General features: G+C 36.6%; 1 protein-coding gene across 4 annotated transcripts in view; it reads right to left on the reverse strand.

Annotated features, from left to right (window-relative positions):
* The window catches only part of ODAD2 (outer dynein arm docking complex subunit 2), a 147,007-nt gene that overhangs the window by 40,804 nt on the left and 87,054 nt on the right, over window positions 1-19,149 (reverse strand). For all 4 annotated transcript variants that reach the window (XM_031444555.2, XM_064479542.1, XM_031444554.2 and 1 more), the window contains 2 exons: window positions 12,704-12,892; window positions 11,251-11,472 (listed from right to left, as the gene is read on the reverse strand). In XM_031444555.2, coding sequence (XP_031300415.2) covers window positions 11,251-11,472; window positions 12,704-12,892 — 411 coding nt within the window. The remainder of the gene's footprint in view (window positions 1-11,250; window positions 11,473-12,703; window positions 12,893-19,149) is intronic.

A 19,149-nucleotide genomic window follows, 5' to 3' on the forward strand; every position in this document is an offset into this window, starting at 1 on the left:
AAGAACTAGCACTTCTCTGGTTTTCCTAACAAAGTATAAAATCAAGAACTGAATGGATCAACTTGTTTCAGAGTAACATAACTGCATGCCAGAGCAAACCTCAAGAATATTTATAGGAATACAAAAAAAGAAAAAAGATATCCAACACCCAACACATTAAAATTCACTGTCTGACATCCAGTGACCCATGATAAAAAGAAAAGTCAATCAACTGATAGCAACCCAGAAATGATACTGGAACTGGATTTCATACATACAGGAAGTCGGAAGGAAGACTCAACATGTTATGTAGAGACACGAGTGATACACAGAAAGACCCAAATTGAATTTTGAGAGGTGAAAATTATAGTATCAGAAATGTAAAACACACTGGATGGAAATAAATGCAAATTAAACATTGCAAAAGAAAAAGATTACCGAACTTAAGGACGCAGAAATAGAAATATCCCAAATTAAAACACAGAGAAGGAAAAAAGAATAAAAAAAATTAACAGCACCTTAGGGAGCAGTGGGAAAATTTCAAGGAGCCAAATACAGGTGAAATGGAGTGTCCAGAGGACAGCAGAAAGAGAAGGGGAGAAGGAACGTGAATAAATAAAGCCTTGAAAATTTCCAAGTTTGATGGCACCTAGAAGCCCACAGATCCAAGAAGCTCAACAAACTTCAAGCACAAGAAACGTGAAGAAAACAACACCAAGGCACATTATAATCAAGTTGCTCAAAAATCAGTGAACATAATAAAATTTAGAAGTCAGAGAAAAAAGACATACGACATACAGATGAACCAACAGAAGGAAGATAGCAGATTTCTTCTCAGAAACAACGGAAGTGAGAATAAAATGGAGCAACATGTTTAAAGTTCGGAAAGGAAAAAAAGTCAGTGTGAAATTCTACACCTAGAAAAATATCTTTCAAAAACAAAGACAAAATAAAGTCTTTTTTTAGACATACAAAAGCTGAAAGAATTTATCATCAACAGAACGTACTACAAGAAATGCTAGAAGTCCTTTGGGCAGAAAGAACATAACACCAGATGAAAACCTGCACTACAGAAAGGAATAAATAGTACTTTTTCCTGTTGATTTAAATCTCTGTCGAAGATAATTATTTACAGCCCAAAACAAAAACAATGTATTGTGCATTTTGTATTATATGTAGGTGCCAAGTGCACGGCAACAGTAGCACAAAAGCTGGGAGGACAGAAATGGAAGTATGCTGTATGATTCTCAAACTATATGTTTGTATGTATACTGTAGCTTGAAGGTACACTACTGTGCTGAATTAAATGTGTATACTGTAAAGTCTAAACCAATCGATAAAGTAACAGCAGTGAATCACAACTATAATAAGGTAACAAACAGACTAAACCAGAATAATAAAAAAAATTAATTAACCCAAGAGAAGACAGAAAATGAAAAAAAAGAATAGATGGGAAAAATAGAAAACAAGTAAGATGATATGTTTAAAGCCAATCATGTCAATAGCACATTAAACATAAATAGCTTAAAACCCCCCACAATTCCCCCCAAAAGGTAGAGACTGTGATTTGAATAAAAAAGCAAGCCTCAACCATATGCTGCCTGTAAGTAGCCACTTTAAATAAAGATACACAAATAGGTAAGTGGATAGAAAAAGCTAAAGAATTTAGCATGCTAGTACTAACCAAAAAAAAAAAAAAAAAAAAGCAGTAGTATTTCTATTAGTAGCAGAAAAGGTATATTCCAAAACAAAGAATACGACCAGGGATAAAGATCATTTCATAGTGATAAAGGAGTCATTAAGAGGACATACTATTCCTAAATATTTATGTACCTAATAAGAGAGCTTAGAAATACATAAAGGAAAAAAAAACAAAAAAACTGATAGAACTGCAAGGAGAAATTGGCAAATCCACAATAATTGGTAGAACAAATCATCATAAAATCAGTAAAGATGGAGAATACTTGAACAATAATATTAACCAACTTGACCTTATTAAATTTTATAGGGCACTTTACCCCAACCACATTAGAATATTCATTTTTTTCAAGTGTACTTGGAACACTAACAAGATAAACCATATTCTGGGCCATAGAACAAGTCTCAAATGTTTTAAAAATATTCAAGTAATACAATGTGTATTCTCTGACTACAGTGGAATTCAATTATAAATCAGTAACAGAAAGGCCACCGGAAAATCCTCAAATATTTGGAAACTAAATATCACACATCTAAATAAACCATGGGTCAAAGAGGAATCAAAAGGGAAATTAGAATGTATTTTTAACTGAATAAAAATGAAAACAACTTTTTAAAATTTCTGGGATGCAGTATTAGAGGAGAATTTGTACAACTAAGCATATTTATTATAAAATAATAAAGGTGTCAAATCAGTTACCTTAGTTTCCACTTTAAGAAACTAGACAAGAGAAAATGAAACCCCAAAGTAATTAAAAGATAGGAGATAATAAATATCACAAAGGAAATCAATGAAATAAAATTGGTTGTTTGAGAAGATCAATAAAATTGATAGACGTCTAGCCAGATTGATCAGGATAGAAAAGAAGACAAAAATTACCAATATTAGGAGAGAAAAAGATACCATAACTACAGATTCTATGTCTATTAAAAGGATAAGGAGGTGGGAGGTTATAGCTCAAGTGGTAGAGCTGCATACTTAGCATGCAGGAGGTCCTGGGTTCAGTCCTCAGTACGTCCTCCAAAAATAAATAAATAAACCTAATTACCCACCCCCCAAATGTTAAAAGGATAAGGGAATATTTTAAACAACTTTAGGACAATACATTCACAATTTAGATGAAATGAACTAATTCTTGAAAGACACAAGATATGAGTTCACTCAAGAAGAAATCAATAACCTGAACAGCCCTATATTGATTAAAGAAATTGGATTTGTAATTTTAAAACTTACAAAAATGAAAACTTTAGGTCCAGATGACTTCACTTGTGAATTCTACCAGACATTAAGGAAAAAATAATACCAGGACTATAAAACCCTTCAGGAAAATTGAATAGGAAGGAATATTTCCCAGCTTACTCCTTGGAGCCAGCATTACCCTGATAGCAAAACAGAGAAAGACATGATAAGAAAATAATACTATAAGAATGAATATAGAGTCAAAACTCTAAGCAATATTTCAGCAAATTAAGTTCAACAATGTATTAAAAGGGTAAGACATCATGACAGAGTGGGTTTATCTCAAGAATGCTGAGTTGGTTTAACATTTGAAAACTAGTGTAATTCTCCGTAACAACAAACTAAAAAAGAAAAACCATAAGATGACATCAATAGATATAGAAAAAGCAGTTGACAAAACCAGCATCTGGTCTTGATAAAAAATTCTCATCAGAGAAGTAACAAAAGAGAACTTCCCTAACCTGATAAAGGTTATCCAAGAAAGACCTACAGCTAGCATTAAACCTAATGGTGAAAGACTGAGTGCATTATCCCAAGACAAAGAATCAGACTAAGACCTCTGCTCTTGCGGCTTCTCTCCAACACTGTACAGAGTTTCTGGCCAATGCAATCAGGCAAGAAAAATAAATGAAAGGCATCCAGGCTGGAAAAGAAGGTAAAGTCTTTATTTGTAGATGACATGACTGTTCATGTGAGAAGTTGGCAAACCACAATCTGTTTTTGTATGGCTTACAGAATGAAGAATGGCTTTTGCATTTTTGTATGGTTTTAAGTAATAATAACAACAACAACAACTACATCCTACAGCAACAATAAAAGAAAGAAGGACCTCAGCAGAGACTATATGCCATCCATAAAGCCTAAAATATTTAGCATCTGGCCCTTTAGAGAAAAAGTGTGGCTACCCTTGGACTATGTAGAAAATCTGACGGGATCTCCAAAAACCTACTAGAATAAATAAATGAGTTTAACAAGGATGCAGGATTTAAGATTAATACACAGAATCAATCATATTTCTATAGAATAGCCATAAACAATCAGAAATCGAAATTTTAAAAATATTTACTGTAGCATTAAAAAACATTGATTACATAGGGCTACATCTGACAAAAGTGGAAAACCCATGTGATAAGCGCTACAGACTGTAGCTGAGGGATACGAAATAAGATCTAATTTAATGGAAAGAGTCCCTTTTATGGGTCAGAAGACTCAATATTGTCACAATATCAACTTTCTCCAAAAAGATCTATAGACCTCATGCCATTCCAGTCAAAATCTCAGGAGGTATTTCCTCTGGAAAATGACAAACTGATTTTAAAGTTCATATGGAAATGTAAAAGAACCAGAATAGCCAGAACAACTCTTAAAAGGCAGTAAGGTAGGGAGACTTATACTACCTAACTTTAAGGCTTATTAAAGCTATGGTAATTAAGACAGTGTGGTACTGGAATCAATATAGACAAATAGAATAAGGGAACAAAACAGATATGTATTCATTGATTTTTTTTCCCCAAAATTGCAAAAGACATTCAGTGGAGAAAGGGCAGTCTTTTCAATAAATGATGCCCCTATGCTCCCCCCAAAATGAACTTCATTTCATACCTAGCATCATAAACAGAGATTTACTCAAAAAGGATCATAGACTCAAATGTAAAACCAAAAGCGTAAAACTTACAAGAGAAAACATGGAAAATCCTTGTGACCATGTGACCCTGTGACCAGATACAACATCAAAAGAACGATCCATTTTTAAAAAAGATTAACTGGACTTCATCAAAGGTTAAGAACATCTACTGCTTAAAAGGCATAGCTAAGAGAATTAAAAAGACTAGCTCCAAACTGGGAGAAAATATTTGCAACTTACACACGTGGTAAAGGACTTGTATCGAGAATACATACAGTACTCTCAATGCTCAATAAAAAGGAAACAAACAACTAAATTGAAAAATGATCAAAAAACTTGAACGCTTTACCAAAGGCGTTATGGAGCTAGAATATAAACACATTAAAAGATGTTCCGCATTGTTAGTCATTAGGAGAATTGAAATTGAAGTCATGAGATACCATTTCACACTGATTAGACTAAGTCTCATATAAAATAATGTCTAAAATAAAAAGACTTGACTATACCAAGTGTTGGTGGGGCTGCCCCCGTACACTGCTGGCAGGAATGTAAAATGGCACCACTACTTTAGAAAACAGATTTGGCAATTTATTCAGAAGTTAAACATACCTATATCGTATGATCCAGCCATCACTCCTAGGTATTTACCCAAGAGGAATGAAAGCACATGCCCACACGAGACTTGTACACAAATATTCATAGCAACTTATTTGTAATAACCCAAAATTGGAAATAATTCAAAACTCCATTAAAAGTGAAAGGATACATAAATTGTGGTATATCTATTCAATGGAATACTACTCAGGAATAAAAGAATGAACTATTGATACCTGTAAGAGCAGAGATGAATATGAAAATAATTAAGCTGAGCAAAAGAAGCCAAAAAACTGCATACTGTGTGATCCCATTTATGTTAAGTTCTAGAAAATGCTAATCTATAAAAACTAGTCTGTATTGATAGAAAGCAGATCAGTGGTTGCCCCAGGACAGAGACAGGCAGGAGAGAGGGTTTACAATGGGGCAGCAGGAAACTTTGGGGGGATCACTTTCTTGATCTGATAATGATTTTGTTTGTGCATGTGTGTGTATAGTATACACATATATATGTCAAAACTTACCAAATTGTATACTTTAATTATGTGCATGTGTACGTCAACTATACTTTAATAGAGCTATTACATTTTTAAGTTAAAAAATAACAATGAAATAAGGAAAACATGTGACATGTATAACATTAAACATGATAAACTAAATTCTAACTTACTGGAACCCTTAAGTAATCATAAATTTCTTTCTCACTTTAAAGGAAAAGTGCAAGTACCATAATAAGAAAAAAGTCAATGGGAAACAAGTCTTTCCATGGCTCTCTATGTGGTATTATATTCACTGACACCTAGAAGTCCTCCTAATTAATTTAACTGCATATCGTCAAACAGGCTATTCTCAGCACTCCAAGGAATATCTGAAATGTGAGGAAAGTACTCAACCGTAAGGTTATGTGAAGAGTTTTAATTAACAGAAAATATTATAGTTCAATCAAACATGAATTACACAGACTTGTATATGGACAATGAGACTGCCTGGGGGAATCTTGGTACCTAAAGCCCATTTACTTGACTCAAAAGCATTAGTGGTGTTTTTCTTTCCCTGCACCAGGCTTCAAAAACCAAGGGGTGTGTTAGCTTCTGGGTTCATCTTCTGTCACTGTGGGATGCCACTAGGCGTGCCAAGTCTGGGAACAGCCAAGGGACTCTCTTAGCTCTCCCTAGATTGCCTCCTCTCCCCTCCCTCTGCCACCGCTGGGACTGCTCCAGGTCGTATTGTAGGCAATCTCTTCAATTTCCTGCCTTCCAGAAAGTTATAGGTAGTTTCTATCTGCCGGCTATAGACGTGTGCAAAAACAAACGGAATGTCACCATGGGGAAGGGAGCTCCGTGCCTCTTACGGTCTCACCGTCTCTCTATCTGATCACTTTCCTGTCTTAGGAAAGGGCTTGTCTTGCTCAGTGTTCCTGCACTTCTTCCCCTCTTTCTGTCACTTTCCTCAGTTACAGTTTTGTTGTCATTGACAAGTAACTTCGCTGTATCTCCTAGACTTCTCATGGTTTCAATATTGTTGCCAACACTTCTGCTTCCACATTCAGGAGGTTTTGTAATGATACAAGACCCTGGGCTGATACTCGGGGAAGGATGTCTGTGTGAAATCATAAAGAGAAAAAGGACTGAATCATTCCTATCCCATGGTACTCGTCAGAGCAGGGCATTTATCAGATGTTCCTGGAGAAGAGATTCCTACCTGGAGAGGTTCTACCACAAGGATTATTTTCCATCAGAACTGAATCAGGAAGTCCTTGTTGACTGCTTAGCAGCGTTTAAACACAAACCCTCGGAAACCTGTTCTTCCTTTGGCTTCTCGAACTCCTCCTGGTTAACTGCTGATTCCTGACTTTGCTTTGACAGGTCTTTTTCCTGCTTCACATGCTCTGTGAGTGAAAATGTAGACCTTTCCCAGGCTTCTCTAAACTCTCTGCCAAAAGCATCTCTACCCTTGTTCATGGCTTAATAGCTCTCCACTGATACTTCCCGAACCTTCCCCTCTCCCCTGTCTCCAGACTTGTGCTGTCCAATAAGAAAACCACTAACCACCTACTGAGAACTTGAAATGTGGCCAATCCAAATTGAGATGTATCATACGTGTAAAAACACACACTAGAGTTTGAAGATTTAGTACCCCCAAAAAGATAATGTAAAATATTAGTATTGTGTATCGGTTATATGTTGAAATAATAATATCATGGATATACTGGGTTAAAGAAAATATATTACTGAAATTAATTTTACCTGTTTCTTTTTTATCTTTTCTTATATTGGAGGGACTAGAAAATGTAATATTACATATGTGGCTTGCATTACATTTCTACTGGACAGCACTGCTCTAGACCTAAAATTCAAACTGTTTAAATGGAACACGTTAGAAACTGAACTCAGTCTATTCCAGACCCTCAGGCCTGCCGCTTCCCTGTTACTGTAGGATAAATGTCAGTTGGCATGACACAGATGCATAAAGTCAGCTGCTACTGTTGAGGAAATTGTACAACGAAAGAGCTAACTCTAGAATAAATTACATATAAACAGAGTGACAGGATGCCTCTGGTAATTGTCAAAGAGCCTGTCCACATTGCTCATGGGCAGCTGCTGCAGGAATGTTTGCAGGACTCAGAAATAGCACTGTGCAGTCCCTCAGTATCCGAGGGGGACTGATTCCAGGACCCCTACCGATATGAAAATCCATGCATGTTCAGGTCCCTTATATAAAATGATGAAGTATTTATACATAACCTATGTACATCATCCTGTGTACTTTATTTTTTAATGTTTTTATTGAGGTATAGTTGATTGACAATATTATGTTAGTTTCAGGTGTGCAACATAGTGATTCACAATTTTTAATTATACTCCATTATAGCTATAATAAAATATTGGCTATATTCCCTGTGCTGTACAATATATCCTTGTAACTTATTTATTTTATATGTAATAGTTGGTACCTGTTAAACCCCTACCCCTTCCCTGCCCCTCCCCCTTCTCTTTCCCCATGGTAACCACTAGTTTATTCTCTGTATCTGTGTCTGCTTCTTTTTTTGTTACTAGTTTGTTTTATTTTTTAGATTCTACATATAAGTGATAACATACAGTATTGTCTTTCTCTGTCTGACTAATTTCACTAAGCATAATACCTCCTAGTCTATCCACATTGTTGTAAGTGGCAAAATTTCATTCTTTTTTATGGCTGAGTAGTATTCAATTCTATGTAAATACCATATCTTCTTTACCCATTCATCTGCTGATGGACATTTCAGTTGCTTCCAAATCTTGGCAGTTATAAATAATGCTGCTATGAACATTGAAGTGCATGTATCTTTTCAAATTAGTGGTTTTGTTTATTTTCTGGATATATGGCCAGGAGTGGAATTGCTGGGTCATATGGTAGTTCTATTTTTAGTTTTTTGAGGAATCTCCATACTGTTTTCCATAGTGGCTACACCAATTTATATTCCCACCAATAGTGTACAAGGGTTTCCTTTTTCTCCACATCCTTGCCAACATTTGTTATTCATGGTCTTTTTGATTCTTACTTGGACAGGTGTGAGGTGATATCTCATTGTAATTTTGATTTGCATTTCTCTGGTGATTAGTGATGTTGAGCATCTTTTCATGTGCTTACTGGCCATCTGTATGTCTTTAAATCATCTCTAGATTATTAATAATACCTAATACAACATAAATGCTATGTAAATGGTTGTAAATACAGTGTAAATGATATGTAAATAGTTGCCAGCAAACGTGGCAAATTCTAGCTTTGTCTTTTGGAACTTCCTGGAATTTTTTTCTGAATATTTTTGATCTATGATTGGTTGACTCTGTGGATGTGGAACCCACAAATACAAAGGGCCAACAGTAAGCATTTGACTAGCAAGGTGGTGTAGCAATTAGGGACAAAAACAGCCAAGGATTTGCCAAAATAGTGGATAAAGTTCATATGCATTTGAAGTCAGACATGTTAGCTACCCGGGTGACACATTCACTGTAGGGACTTTCGCCACCCTGATGTGCCATGTGTTTTCTTGCATTGTCTTGGCTAATGGAATCTTCCTTTTCACCTAGTCTGAGACCTGGCATTATTTTTGACTCAATCCTTTCCTTTCTTCCCCACGTCCAAGCAACTACCAAACCCTGCTGATTCTGCCAACACCTAGGACACCACAGCCACATTTTCTTCCTCAGTCAAGAAAACCAAAGAAGAGAGACACAGGTCCTCATGCTTCCCCCACAGCCTCACAAGGGAGAGCCCACCAGAAGGCCAGCCTCTGTATCATGATGGAGTGGCCTGTAATAAACTTGTAAAATACCATTCTTTACAGGTAGAAATGCCAGGTAGCTGGAAACGCAGGTGGGCGGGACAGAGATGCTCTCAAGATACCTTAGGATGACCTAGGAAAGGGTCTCAAGGGCAAGAAAATCAACTTTCCTTCTTTGTTTTTTTCTTTCCTGTCCCCTCGCTCTAATCATTTTTATTGCTTTCTTTTTCTGATATATATAAGCCGTGTAGGTGGGTGAACACAGGGTCAACAGTCTTCATAGCAAAATACAATTCATAAATGATTTTGGATTCCCTGTTGACTTACATTAGGAGAAATAATTGAGAGTTACACATCCACCTGGCATGTGCGTCAAGTGAACAATAACATGTGAACCTTACTACATTTGAAAACTTTCTGAGGAGTCCAGAATTTCTTTCCTCAAAGTAACTGGCAATTGTCTAAGAACGTTCTATGTCAGACCCTTTACCAAGCTACTTAATTTTCATAGCTTCATTAAAAAAAACAAAAGTCTTTAGGTCGTGCATGTTAGATTGCCCCTGTTCAATAACAGAATGTAAAATTTTAAATTAGAAACATCTCTTTTGAAGTGTGAACATAATCACGTAGGAGTGATGGCATTTTTTACCATTCTTCAGCAACCGGAAGTTAACATTCCAGTATATTTTTTATAATTAACTTAAAAAAATAGTGCTTATTTTAAAGCATGCTTTTTATGCCAGCTTTTTGCTTGAAGAAACTCATTTGGCCTAACTTATGTGCTGTAAAAATGGATTTATAATGGAAAGGTTGACACATTTAAATGTAAATTGGGTTTAATTTCAGAAAAATTAACATCTTATTCTTCAGCTGTAATAGATTTAAAGGATAAGTTAAAATAATCACCTCAAAAAATTACCAATTGGCATTTTAGGAGTCTTATTCCTCCTAAGAGGTTTCATATTCAGCATATATTAAGTTGGATGGGATATGATTAACTGGCACTTTTATTAACTTTTGTCTGAAAGATAGAGCTCACTTTGGGCCTACATTTCAAAGTGTAAATGTATCAGGTTGTCATAGGCTCCAAATTGAGATAATAGACAGTAAAACTATATTGTGCAAGGAAACAAGCCATAGAAAAGAACTAGAATTTTAAATCAGTTTTTCCTAATACATGTAAGCTGTTCATGTACTGCTGATTTTTTATATTGATCACCATCAAAATATTCCATTCAGAAGCTCTTGGGTGTTTTCAGTGTATAGATACATCAAAGTCTATGTGCAGAAACTTCCCTGCCTGGATATTAGTTAAAGGCAAAGAAGGTTTGATGCGCAGGTTTTTTTTTTTTTTGGAAGAAACATGTTCTTCGAATTGGTTCTTTGCTTAAGGCCACGACTGGCCTGACTGTCTAGTTCTGTTTGTCAGCTTCTTTGCTGTTCAGTTGGTGCCTATATTTTAATATTTAAGTGCTAGGTAAATAGAATATTAAACAGAATTATGAATACCGCTGATTGTTCATGCACTATACATTTTCTTTCATCAGATTCAACTTATGGAGCAGCCACTTATTTAATTGAGCACATTATACATTCTTTGATTTAGAAAACATCTATCTCCATGCAACTTTTCTGCAGCATTAACCGTGAGAACAGTAACATATAGCTCATCTGCAGCTGTGACCCAACAAGGGGGCAGTTTTGTGTGTTCAAAAACCCCATTTAGTAAAACCTTAATATTACTTGCATGTCTTTCAAAACAACAACAACAACAACAACAACAACAACAACAACAACAACAACAACAACATTGACCCCACTTGGACTGAACCACAAAGCTCATCAACTTACCTTCACTGCGCCGTTCTCATGCATGGTAATGCAGTTATCAGCATCTTCTGAGAGCTGGTACAAGGCTTGGGCCGTCGTTCTGTGCACGTTGGTGTCATTTGATTTCAGGTAACGCACTAACAGACCCACTGCCCTGTGCTCACCGAAGGCCTCTCTGTTCCTGCCCCACATACAGCAGCGGGAGATAGCTTCTGCTAGATGCTGCCTCAGTTTGTCATTAGTCTGCACAAAGAAAATGAATTGTGGTATGTGCATCATAACAACCCTGTGAGATCATATTTATGCTCTAGAGGTTTATTACCCACTGGCTATTCAGGTGGTGTCTTGATGGGAAGTAGTATTTGGGTGGGTCACCAATGGATCAGGGTTCAATCCTGCGTTTTCTTTTTATGAACTGAGTGTAGTGTGTGCACCCACAGGTGGTCAGGTGTCTGACATGAGTTATTTGCCTCCTTTTGAGTAAGTCTACTCACAACACAGAATGACAGATCAGCAAGTGGTTTAGTAATAAAAGTAACTGAGTAATATTGGACATTCTTAAGGGAGCCCGTCGGTTGACTGGGATAAGAGGCTTCATTCTACTTCTTCTACGTCAGCAATTCCCCTTGGTCCCCAGAGGGAGAAAACAGTGCAGTAAACAATGACAGGTTCTGAGTCTGCCACTTTCCTTTCTGTGCTCTTTATGCAGACTGTATCCTTCTTTTTATATATAATGACCTCCTATAAGTATAACTGAATAATGTTATAGTTTTCTGTTTATTAATCATACCGATCTCTTGATTCAGGCCATACCTTGGTGTCCTTAACCGAATCTGGCAGATACTCTTAGGAACTTAGTATTAGACTGGCCCTAAAAAGTGTTCTAGACCAAGCAGGCATCTAATGATTGAATTTCTGCTCTGTGACTTTTCTGCCAAGTGGTAGTCCAAGATATGCTCAAATACCTCTGGTCATGGTGAAGTCATTATCTCTCAAGGCTGCTTGTTCTATCTGGCACAGCTCTGGATAAACAATACAGTGATTGCCAAAGTCTTCCAGCTCAAGAATGCCATCAACCCATACTTGCTGAGCTGGGGCAGGCTCACTTAACTTCTAAAGTTGGCGTGAACAATTGTCTTTAGGCTCATGGCAATGATGATGGCGATGAAGATGAGAGCGAACACTTCCACAGTAACACTTACATTTGCCACCACTTTACTTGCCAGCGATAAACGTAAAATAGCCTCTATTTTACAAGGATCTTGCATATTAATGTTTTACAGTTTAAAATACACTTTCACGTTATTAGTCTCACAGAAATTAAATGAGTTCACCAAACTCTCATACAGCATAAGTGATGGATATTAAACCTGAATTCAGATCTCTAGATTGATTTTAAGCTCATTGTTTTTGCCACTACACTGTGGTATCTTAACTTAATGTGCATTTTAAAATAAAAAGATGTGTTACTTACTGTATTTGCTATTTTGGACAATAAAGGGACAACGCCATAATCTGTGATAATAGCTAAATTTTCTTGATCTTTTGCTATGTTGGTAATAGCAGCACATACACTCGCCAGAACCTCTCTATTATCTGATTTCAGTAAACTGACGACAAGTTCCAAACCACCAATGAAGGAACGAACCATTTCTCCAGCATCCTAGATAACAATAAAAATAAAGAATATATCAAAAAGAAACCTACACTTACCATTTTTTTAAAAGCAGAAAGTAATAAAGCTGTGGAATATACCTTTGGCATGACAAACAAATTCAGTTTAATTTATTTATATATTACATATGACTTTTATGCATGTATGTATAAAATACGTGTGTGTATACATACACACAGAGACAATTCAGTTTAGACAAATATTTATCAAACAATTACGTGAGAGTCACTGTGATAACTACCAGGGATATAGAAGTTAACAAAGCACAGCTGAGTCTTATTTTTTTGCAGTAGTGATATCTCATTAAATCATTACAGAAACCAAATTAGCTGATACTGAACCACTGCTCCTAGGGGAAATATTAGGTTCCTGTGAGCGTCTGGCCACATTGTCATCAACTGATCAATACTTAACCTTGTTTTATGTGTGTGTTTCTGTTTAAAGACATCTCATTTCATATATTGTTCATTCATTAACATTAAAATCATGGACGACGCGCTGTAACTCATGCCTGAATGAAGCTTATCTAATGTATTTTTCTCTCATCACAGCCTTCTTGTACTTAGGAACATCAGACAGCACTATGCATGGGGGCTATTTTAAAGAGTGAAATCACCAACTTAAAAAACCCCACAAAGTGTGGAAAATGTGGCACCAAGTAGACTGCAAAATGGATGCTTATTGATGGTGTGAGAACTGAAACAAGAATGCAAGGCACTGTCTTGTTCAACCACAGCTGTGTGCATGTGTGTTGGGCATATTTAAAATTTTCACTTCTCTGTGCATGTCCAAGAATGACTGAGAAAGTGCTGTGAGTGTTGCTTTGGGAGTTACAAAAAAATGTTAGCAAGTAGGTGAATTCCCAGACAGATTCTGTGAATAATGTAGATTGACTGTGTATAGTCTTTTGCCATCATGTTGCTTACAGTCTAGTGGGGAAGATGGCCATTAAGAAGTTACACGTAGAATGAGTAGCATGAAAGGGGAAGAGGTAAAGATATTACAAATGCATATAACAAGGGCCGTCAGCTGATGTAAAGATTCAACGATTGCCTTGGTGATATTTGCAAGCTATGGCTTAAGGGATGAGAGTAAGAGGTGGTGATGGTTTGGATGAGAGTGGTGGTCTAGGCCTGGAGAGAAGGGTGTGGATTTCCGAGGATTAATTGGAGAAGATAAGGATGAGTGATTTGGTGATGATCCTGATGCGCTGATGTTGGAAAGGCAGGGTTTGGTTTTGTTCTCTTTTGGTGGGAAAGGGTGGTGTTAGGTAACGGAAGACCAAATTGCCAACAAAGTACCCACAAGACATATTATAAGCTACTCAAGAGAAAACGAGAATCAAGGTGCTAGTATCCAACCAAAATGACCTACAAGCATGAAACTGTGTAAACACGGAACACTTCAGGGAGTGATGTCAACAGAGGCCTTTCCTGAGGAGTCTACTTGAGAATGGGTGTCAGACTTCGAAAAGACTAGAGACCCTGACAAAAGGGTGGCAGTTTTCTTAAAATCTTTCAATGACTTCATTTCCTTCAGGATAAGGTCTAGCTGACATTCACAGTCTCAATGCCGCCCTCTTATCTCATTTCCTAGTACACTCTCACTCTTGCATCAACTATACTCCAGCCTCTGGGATTACTGTTGTTCCCTAAAGGACCATGTTTTTTGATATCTTTGACCAAGTTATTTTCTTTACCTGGAGTTTAGCCCTAGCAAACTACAAACTCCTACTTAGCTCTGAAAACTCTGACTCATCTCTTAATAGCAGCTTAAATAATGGCTCCTCAGTGACATGTCTCCTATCCCCCGTCTCAGTGTTGGTCACTCCCTCCCCTCCATATTCTTGTAGATGGTTTTCTCCAAAACCCATTTCCTCATTCTCTCATGTTTGTCAGGACTTGCTTCCGTTTGGTTGTCTAATTCTCACACACAAGCATCAGGAGAGAGTGCCTCTAACCCAGACGTACTTCTTGACTGGCCCAAGCCTATCTGACGTCTCCTTCCCCTTGCCAACTATTTGCTTGGGGTGGGCTAGATAGCCCAGTTATGGCTAATGAGTTCTGAGATGATGACTCCTAGGAATCTTCTGAAGAAGTTTTTCCATTTATAAGAATACCTAGAATGACAGAACAGAAAGAGGCCAACAGCCTGGGTCCTCGAGGACATCGTTCACCTGCTGAGTCAACTACTCTGATCTGGTTATTTAAAACCAAAGGCATCTATAGTTGGTTGATTTCATCATATGTAAGTCTTTTCTTTTGGGTTCTCTCCCCATTAACGTGCGAGTCCTTCAAGAGCAGAAGCACCTGGTCTCTTTCTTTGACTCTCACTTTGGACATCATCTGGTGTCTGTCACTCAGAGGACTTTCAAATAAATGTTTGTTGAATTATGACAAAATAGAAGGAATAAGGGGACTATAACTTTAAGATACTTAACCACTGTCACAAACACTAAAAAGAAAAGTGTGTCAGCTATGTAGGATGGGATATAAACAGATAATATCAGTTAGTCTCTCATTCTAGTGACTTCCTGATTCTCTCGCTGCTTTATCAGTGGAGGTGGTGAGCCACAGCACCGGGGCCGTCCTGGGAACAATAACAAAAATGACCACATCTGCCTCTGATCCAAGAGCTTCCTAAGATGCATGGTATGAGACACAGGGAGCCAAAGTCTCAATGAGGTCATGAGCACAGCTCACCGAGGTCTTGTAATGTTTATAATCTGTGGGACAGTGAATGTTAGGCTCCAGCCTACAGGCCCCTCCAAAGTTTGTTTGTTTTGAAGGTAAGACTTCTTTCTTTCCTTCCTTTATTTTTTTCTTTTTAGGTTTAATGATTTTAAACACATGACATCTTGCCTCACATAGTTTCTATGGAAAGGGAGACAGTATATTTGAGGATGGAAAAAGTAATTACTCTACCAAAACTGTCTCTCACTAATGCTAAGCGACTGGGCAAATTCACCACATTTTCCACCTTCTCACATATCTTAAAAACTAGTCTTTGCCAGTTTCACCAGTGGTACAATATTGGTTACAGACAATTCAAATTTTCATCTGTAATGGAAAAAACATTAATAATCATAGTGATAATACTAATAATAGTAATATAGTAAGAGCAGCCTAATTTTTTTTGGCAGTTTACAAAGGACTTCCACATACACTATCTCATCTGATCTCCACAGCTCTGCCTTAAGGAGACATGACATCCTCATTTTACAGACAGGAAGGCTAAGGGCTCATGCCCAGTTAGTGACAAAGATAAAAAGCAACTTTAGATATCCTGATTTCTCATTTAGTGTCTTTGCACAGCAACCTGTGTGCTTGGCCTTGGAAGTACTAACAATTGTAGTTGTCACATTAAAGCTAGTTTATAAACAGTCAGAAGAAGCTTCCCAATTTAAAGGGTTAATAATTCCAAAAGAGGTGAAGCTATTTTGCCAGTGACATTTCCTAAGACATACAAGAACCATAATTGAAAAAATTAAAAAAAAAAAAAAAAGAATATGAAACACTTTCATACTGCTGTTAAAGTAACGTTTGAATGGCTGAATAGGTAGGAAACGGTGTCGAGTTCAAATTAAACAAAATTAAGTCAAATGCACCAATAAGATGAAAATAGAAAGTAGCAAAACACTTTTGGTTAAAATTCAACTAACAGGAAAATATTAAGACAGATTATTATTTACAGATTAATGAATAAAACAGAAAACTGGATGTTTGGCATAAAGCAATTAAACTAATGGGCATGAAATTCTCTCTCTTGCCTCCAGCAAAAAGAACAGGCAGTTTTCTGACGAGGTGAGATACACATAGTGCAACCGTAAAGTGCATACAAGGCCTTAACAGGACTCAAGGCAAAAACTTGTGACCGGAAGGGCTATAAAAAACACTGCTCTCTGCCATACAGAGACCACACGATGCGTAATATAGTATTTGAGAGAGATTTTAAAATAGCACATTGCATATAAAAAATTTCAAAAATGCTACATTCATATTAGAATAGCATGTTAGAGAAACCAAAACTGAACAGGCAGATCTCGTCCAAAAGGTATATTCAATAAATTGCTTTCAAATTCTAAATATACCCACATAGACTCAAGGAGAGCAGGCGGCGTGTGGCTCTATCACAGTAAGATCCTTGTTCTATTCCTAGTAGTTAACAAGTCCTACAGCTTAAATATATACAAATACATATATATATACACTCATACATATATATACACACAGACACATACATATATATATGTATATATAATATCTCTGATTTAAAATTACCTTATAATTTCTAATGTAGTTCTTCAAAAATCAAAAGTAGAACATCAATTATTATTCCTTTCCTTCTGAACTGAAGGAAAAATAAATTAATTTCAGGTAAAATAAATGATTCAGTGGCTCACAGTTTAGATTTGTGTGGCAGAAAATGTATTAAACTTTGAAGGTGGCTTTACCCAATTAATTTACAAGCTAAATTTTTAAAAACTTCAATGGTTCTGATTTTTTTGTACTTCCTTAGCCTAATTTAAGATAATTTGCTCAAATATCACAGTCAGCAGCGATTTTCCGTTTTACTTTGTCCTGTGTTGATTCTGCTTTAGATGCAATATTCTGTTAATGAGGAGGCCTGAATTGTGAAGCACCTTTGTGCATCCAGAGGCTTATGTAGGTAATTAAATGACATTCTTAGCCAATGATGTATTTGAAAGTCAAGTTTATAAGTATAGATGCTAAACAAATACAAGTCATATTATCATAAAGTAGCTGCTATATGTAAATCTGTGCATATATATACATATATACTTAATTTTAAAATATATATGTTGAGAACCGTTTCTCACCTGTACTCAATAACCCATAGATTAAGATGGGTAAAACAATTTCTGATTAATACCCAATCAGATGCTTCTGAACAGTGAGTTGTGTAAATCAGGCTAAGAACAACACTTGAAACCATAATCTTGACTGAAAAAAAAATTAACTACATGAAATACTGCACTTCCAAAAAACCCCCCAAAAAACAAGGAATCTCCAATTCATGAAGAGATTGCTTTCCAAAAGTTTACTTGTTGGCTCTGTTATGTCACATTTTTTTCTATAAATATATGATTAGCTTCCCAGTTCATCAGATCAGAGTCTCTTTAACTCATAATGAACCTGAGATGTAACATTCTACTACCTGCAGCTAATCCTCACTTTCATGAACGTTCCTTCTAACATCTGAAGCCAGATACCTGTTCTTCATCTTCTGTGTTGTGGACCTTTAATTTTCATAGTAAATGGTTTCCACTGGTCTCCCCTCTCATTTCTCAGAGTTTCTCTGAAAACACACCCAGAGTTTAACACAGTTCTAGATGTGGTCTGCCTAGAGCAGAGTGTGGCAGAATCCTTACCTCCTATGATCTCGACACAGAGCTTCTGCTCGTGTGGCCAACTGCATGCACTGTTTCAGTGGCTATAGTGCCCGATTTGTTCATGTTAAGCTTTGCAGTCAGCCAAAATCCCTATGTCTTTTACAAGTGAATTACTACACAACCAGAAGTCTCATTCCTTGCACTTATGTGAGTCCTAGCTACTTTTCATTGCATAAATTGTGTTGAACAATTTTCATGTGAATGGGATAAGCTTTTAGATGTAAATCTGACATGGTGAAATTTGTCTATCTCTATGTAATACTTTGAGAAATCAAGAGAGCCATCTGGGATATTTTGAGGTGAATAATTTATCCAAGCATCATCATGTTTAAAAAAAAAATTCTGTAGGGAGGCAAAAAAAAAATCTAGTTTTTAAGGCAGTAGCTCTCAAACTTTGTGGCACATGAGAATTACTCAGGGGAACTTCTAACATTCCATCAGCTCAAGTTGCACCCTATCCCACTTAAAGCAGAATGTACGGCAGCAGGAGCCAGCATCTATAAAGATCTCTAGGTGATTCCAGTGTGCATCAAAGTCTCGGAACCAGTGGTTTAAGAGTTTAAGTCACATAGTGGGAAAAGCTGGGGACATAGCTCAGTTTCATCCCTATCAGCTATGTAGTTTGGAGCCAGCTACTTAACTTCTCTAAGCTTCAATTGCCTCATTTGTAAAATGGAGCTAATAATAGTATTAATCTCTTGAGAGTTGTTAAGAGGATAAATATAAAATATATAACAAGGTGCCTGGCATATAATAATAGCTGTTATTAGTGTAATTTTCTAATTATTTTGAGTATGCACTTGTTACCAATAGTCTGTACAACTAAAACATC

The sequence above is a fragment of the Camelus dromedarius genome, chromosome 26, assembly GCF_036321535.1.
Source record: "Camelus dromedarius isolate mCamDro1 chromosome 26, mCamDro1.pat, whole genome shotgun sequence".
Lineage (NCBI taxonomy): Eukaryota > Metazoa > Chordata > Mammalia > Artiodactyla > Camelidae > Camelus > Camelus dromedarius.